The 6448-nt window shown below is 36.0% G+C and overlaps 1 protein-coding gene across 1 annotated transcript; it reads left to right on the top strand.

Annotated features, from left to right (window-relative positions):
- Window positions 1-3953: 3953 nt before the first annotated feature.
- On the top strand, window positions 3954-5149 carry LOC123234839 (26S proteasome regulatory subunit 10B-like). The gene is given in 2 exon segments (XM_044660829.1): window positions 3954-4134; window positions 4137-5149. Coding segments are annotated over 2 exon segments (1161 nt in total). The 5' UTR covers window positions 3954-3986.
- The last annotated feature ends 1299 nt before the right edge of the window (window positions 5150-6448 follow it).

Genomic DNA, 6448 nt, shown 5'->3' with positions numbered 1-6448 from the left:
AAGTTTGGATAGCTGTGAGTCTTCAATAGAAACTGGAGGAGAGAAATTGTTTAACTGTGATGTGATACAACCAAATTTGGACCTTGAAATTAGAAACTGGAGTTATATTTGTAAAAAAGAAGGCATAGACATTTTGAAATGCTATTTACTCAACATCTTTCAAGAAAAAGTTGCCATTTCCCTAAATAATGTCTTTAACTCAGAAGAGTAGGAGGATATAATAGCCTGGGATAGCAAGTGGGACATTTTCTATCCCAGTAATTAAAATGTTAACAAATTGGAATGAGCACATTGGATTTGAAATGTTAAAACTTTTTTTTAAACCTTAGCTACAGCGTCTTTGAATATAACACCATGCCTCAGCAAAAACACCCCAATATTAAAGTTGGGGCAAATTGCCATCTGGTTTTACCAGTTCCATGCTCAGTGAATTCTTTTTTATTTTTTTGGTTTTAGTTATTTTTTGTTAATATGTTTAGTAACTACCACCACCACCAAAAAAAAGTAATTTAACTAAACAAATGCATAAAAAAATTATATGCAAAATTACAAATTCCACATTGTTTAAAATTTATTTAAAATATATAAATCATATGTGTGTGCTAATATAAATATCCTTTGGTTTTGAGTTCCCTTTAAATTTGTTTTACTTGGATACTTCTTTCTCTTGATTTTGTGGCTGTTATTTTTTCAAAGATAATCATGATATCTATTATTCTTCTTTTCTTTTCATTCCTTCATATAATTCTTCTATTTTCCTTATATTTCCAATATTTGTTATTTCAATTATACAACCTGATCAATGTAATACAAATAAAAGGGAATATGATATGTGTAATCAAGAGGCTTGTATTTGAGGGCTCTGGGTGGTATCAGCTGGGTCCTCAGACAAGGAGGCTATCTCTTTAGTACAAGATAATTTGGGTCAGCCAGAGATTGTGTGAGCCTGGCTGAAAGGTTTTATTCAGCCTCCCTATTGTCTCTAAGGCTCCCTTCAGTGGAGGAGTAAAAAGCCCCTTCCTTCTAGAGAGCAACTCCTAGCTTACAGGAAGTGAAAGCTGGTTCACTTCCTTCCCAAGATGGATGTCTGGTTTAGCCCTCAAGAAATAAAGGAAAGTTATTCTTTCCTCTTCAGCCTTTGCCCTAGTTGTTGATATAATGAATCACCAGAAGCTCTTTGTATAAAAGCCAAAGGGGTTTATAAAAGCCAAGGGGAAGCTGAGAGAATAGGGGTTAAGGTCTAGTAACTATTGCTAAGGGAGAAGCTGGTGCTGGGGGAGGGTCACAGAAGAGGGCAATCAGGCTGACAGAACTGGCACCTCAGCCAGGGATGAATTCACTGCCCTGATATAATAAGCTTCAGCAGATTACTAAATGAGGTGATGGCTTGGTTTAAGGTTGTCCCTACCTGCCTATAGAAGCTAGGTCCCACGATCTCCACCCACCAAAAATACCCTCCTCCCAGGGCCCAATGGGTAGATCCAGGGAATAGGAGGATGTCAAGGGAGAGGTCCAGGGAATCAGGCAAAGCCCCAAAGCCCAAAAGCAAAAGCCCCTACATTTGGTTCTGCAGGAATATTTATAGTCTCCAGCTCCATTGGTTTTTGCCCTTGAGACCCCCTGCTGACTGGGTCAATATTCCGTTTCTTCCAACTGTCAGGGTTGCTTCAGTTAGTTTTGCAAATGCAAGGGATTCTTGTGGCAACCCTGCATTACAACAATTATATTCAAATATCATAATCTAATCAGCAAGTTTTCCCATTCATTGAATTTGTGGTATTTCTAGTTATTTTGTCATAGCAAACAGAGCTTCTACAAATATTTTAATACATAAAGAGCTTTATTCCCTCTCAGTAAGGACCTTGAAGCCTAACCCTAGTAATGGGAGCTCTAGGTCTTTGAGCATAGTCAGCTTTACAGCTCCTAATGTATATTTTCATCTTGTTTTATATTTCAAAATATTCATAGCCGAACTAACAATGTAATATTATGCCTGTTTCTCCATTTTCCTATCATTCCATTTTGCCATTGGCCTTCTCCCATTGGCAGAGATGGAAATGACCCTAGGAGCTTAACAAGGACTCATCATCAATCACAAAGGTAAAGTTTGGATTTTTTTTAGATTTAGTTATTTAGTTAGATTTAGTTATTTAGTTAGATTTTTTTTTATTTAGTTAGATCTCTTTAGCCCATCTAGTTCTTAGTTAACATTTATTATCAGAGCCATATTTTGCTAGATTAGTCCTTATGAAGCACTCAAAAACCTCTGTCAGAATCATACTCATTCAAAAACAAGTCTTTCCAGCTTGGTTATACTCGTGAAATTTTTATTCAAGTGCCATAGACCCTCAGGGCTGTAGGATTACCTCCATAGTATGAAAGGTGTTAAAGTAAGACTTTTGCAGAATATTTATGCTCTCTAAACCATTGTTGTCTCACCAGAAACTGTTTTGACTTTGTGTAAACTCAGGTTTAGATCTACTACTAATCCCATGCAGATGAAGAGATAAAACTCTATCTTATCTAAGGTTCTATTCATCTCATAACTTCTTATTAATGTTTTGGTTAGATTTATCTAGTTCTAAGAGAGGAATATTAAAATCCACTGCTATTTTTTTGTTCTTTATTTTCTTCTGTAGCTCATATAGTTTTTCCTTTTAAAATTTTGAGATGCACTTGGGGCACACAGGTCCAATATTGCTAATGCTTCATTATCCATAGTAACCTCCCCCAACTTAATATAGTTTCCCTGTTCATCCCTTCCAATTATATCCATTTTAGCCCCAACTCCATCAGAGATCATGACTGCTACCTCTGCCTTTTCTGGATCAGCTGAGGTACAATATATTCTCCTTTAACTTCATTCTGTCTCTTATTTTCAGTGTATTTCTTGGAAACAACACACTGTCACATGCTGGTTTTTTATCCTTTCTGCTATCCATTTTCTTTACATCTATGAATTCATCCCGTTATACTCAATGTCATAGTTATCTATCTGTACCTCTACACTGAGTGTAATGGGATGAATTCATACATGTAAAGTAAATGGATAGCAGAAAGGCTAAAAAAAACCAGCACCTGTTTCCAAGAAACGCACTGATCCTTATCCCCCACCAATTGTGCCATCTTACTTCTTGATTCCTTTATGTTCTCACCTTACCAACCCCCTCCATCACTTCCTTCTAGGTATCCCTCTTTTCCCTCCCTTTTCTTATCCCTTTGTCCTCCTTTCTCTTAACCCACCCCTCCTTCTCTTATTTTCTCAGTTCCCCAAGAGGACTCCCAGTCCCTCCCTTATCCCATCTCCCATCCTGGCTGTTTCTATGTACATATTAAATTATTTGATTCTCAGAACAACCCTGGGAAGTAGATACTACTATTATTCCCATTTTGTAGTTAAGGAAAGCAAGACACAAAGATTATATGACTTGCTCAGGGTCATGTAGCTAGTGTCTGAGAGTATTTGAACTCGAGACATCTAGATTTCAAGTCCTATACTCTATCTACTGAATGGTGCATATAACCAAGTGGGTGAAAAAATTAAGATATTGCCCATTTAGGAGGATGTCTATATGGTTCTAGAACAACAGTCCATCACTTCTCTATAAAGAGCTATGACATATGTCTCCCACAATGAATATTTAATCTTAGTTTTTATTGTTTTTTAATTTAAATTTATTTATTTGTTAGTTTGTTACATTAAAGCACTCAGATAACTTTCTTCTCCCTCCTCAGAAAAAGTATCATTTAACAAAAAGGTATATGTATATTTAAAACTATGTCTTCCTTATTTCTATTTGTCAGTACTTTCTCAAAAAGTGGATATATCCAAGGCATTTTTCAGGCAACATTTCTATTGCTACATATAGTGTTCTTTTGGTTCTATTGGTTTCACTCTTCGTAATTTCATGTAAGTCTTTCTACTTTTTTAAAATTTAACCTGCTCAGACATTCCCAGCATCCCCTATGAGAGGTGTCTTCTCATCATGGCAGACCCAAGAGATAAGGCTCTTCAGGACTACCATTAGAAGCTGCTAGAGCACAAGGAAATCGATGGACACCTCAAAGAATTAAGAGAACAGCTGAAAGAGCTTACCAGGCAATATGAAAAATCTGAAAATGATCTGAAGGCCTTAAAAGTGTTGGGCAGATTGTGGGTGAAGTACTTAAGCAGTTAACAGAAGAAAAATTCATTGTTAAAGCAACAAATGGACCAAGACGTGTTGTGGGTTGTTGGCGTCAACTTGACAAAAGTAAGCTGAAGCCAGGGACAAGAGTTGCTCTGGATATGAATACGCTAACTATTATGAGATACATGCCAAGAGAAGTTGATCCACTGGTTTACAATATGTCTCATGAGGACCCTGGGAATGATTCTTATTCTGAAATTGGAGGGCTATCTGAACAAATCAGAGAATTAAGAGAGGTAATAGAATTACCTATTACAAACCCTGCGTTATTTCAGTGTGTAGGAATAATACCTCCAAAAGGTTGTTTACTATATGGACCACCAGGAACAGGAAAAACACTCTTGGCAAGAGCTGTTGCTAGCCAACTGGATTGCAATTTTTTAAAGGTTGTATCCAGTTCAATTGTAGACAAGTACATTGGTGAAAATGCTTGTTTGATCAGAGAAATGTTTAATTATGCCAGGGATCACCAACCATGCATCATTTTCAGGGAAGAAATAGATGCTATTGGTGGCCGTGGTTTTTCTGAGGGTACTGATAGAGAAATTCAGAAGACCCTAATGGAGTTACTGAATCAGATGGATGGATTTTATACTTTACACAGAGTCAAAATAATCATGGCTACAAACAGGTCGGACACATTGGATCCTGCTTTGTTGCGTCCAGGAAGATTAGATAGAAAAATACATATTGATTTGCCAAATGAACAATCAAAATTAGACATTTTGAAAATTCATAAAGGTCCTATCATAAAACATGGTGAAATAGATTATGAAGCAATTGTGAAGCTCTCAGATGACTTTAATGGGGCAGATATGAGAAATGTTTGCACTGAACCAGGTATGTTTGCAATTCATGCTGATCATGATTTTGTAGTACAGGAAGATTTCATGAAAGCAGTCAGAAAAGTGGCTGATTCTAAGAAGCTGGAATCTAAGCTAGATTATAAACCTGTTTAAGTTATACTTCATGAAAGATATTAGCATAATATAAAAATAAAGTTGAGGAAAACAATGTATGTATTGGATATGAGCTCATTAAAAGCATATCACATATAAAGTAATAATTCATTAGTTCTGTGTACAATACTGCTACAAAAGACTATACATTTGTCAGTGTTGCACTTATTGCAGTAAATTAAATCATATGAATTAGATAACATTTTTTAAATGGTTAATGTTGAACAATTTATAAAACATTTAAATTCAAGCTTTAGGTCTCAGTTTTAAAAGAATATTTCTTAATGACATTTTATATTATTTCACTTGTTTTCTTCATCCCAAAGAGTTGAATAAAATTTATTTGATTCAATCCTCTTTAAAAAATAAATAAATAAATTTAACCTGCTTGGCATTTCTTATGGCACAGTGAATTTTTAATCACTAACTTTCAAATCATCTCACCATATTTCCTACAAAATGTGTTTTAAGCTTTAAAGGAATGTCAGCAATAATAACTGCTGATATTAAAGCTATAAACATTGATAAGGATTCTATAGTTAACCCATGCTAACACTTCCTCCATTGGTTTCTCTTTCTCCACTACTTTCTAGAACTGTTGCCAGATTCTCTTCTCACTGAATACAACTCAATAACTAAACTCAATCATTACAGTAAAAGCATCACATATTTCTTAAGATATCCTCTGTCTTCGCTTTGATTTAAAGCCCTATGTTCATTTGACTTATCTAGGCTTTCAAACCCATTGTTCTATAGATCTCACCACACTTGAGAAGAGCCCAAACTAAACTAAATCCTAACATGGAAATTGCCATTTTCTTTGTCATATTGAATGTCTCCCTTTCCTCTTATCCTTTTTCATTTTTACTGCCTCATGTGACAGAATAAGGGGCCAAGCAAGACTGCATTTGAAGGAACTCTGAGGACCCAGGAGAGTTGGCAGTTGGGTTGAGGCTGAGAATTCTGGGATCAGAAAATCAATGATCACTCACTGTTTTCTGGACCTTTTGGGGAAAGTCAGGGAGGTGGGAGACAGTGTTTCTGTAGGACCCTGAATATCTCAAAAACCCTAAATCTGAGATTTTACCAGATCATCTGCTACTATAGCCAACCTCATTGATTCTACATCTTCAGTGAACATCTGAGAAGACAAATATTGAAGTTCCCTCTGTGGCCAAGGAGCCAGAGACTGGTGGGAGAGAGTTGGCCCATGGAGGGCTAACTAAGTCTAAGTTGGGTTTATTTATTGCCCTTCCTTCTTTAGTCATTTATAACCTTTTAGGATAGGAGTTTTATTGG

The sequence above is a fragment of the Gracilinanus agilis genome, chromosome 2, assembly GCF_016433145.1.
Source record: "Gracilinanus agilis isolate LMUSP501 chromosome 2, AgileGrace, whole genome shotgun sequence".
NCBI classification, from domain to species: Eukaryota; Metazoa; Chordata; class Mammalia; order Didelphimorphia; family Didelphidae; genus Gracilinanus; species Gracilinanus agilis.
This window is presented reverse-complemented; position numbering and strand designations above follow the sequence as displayed.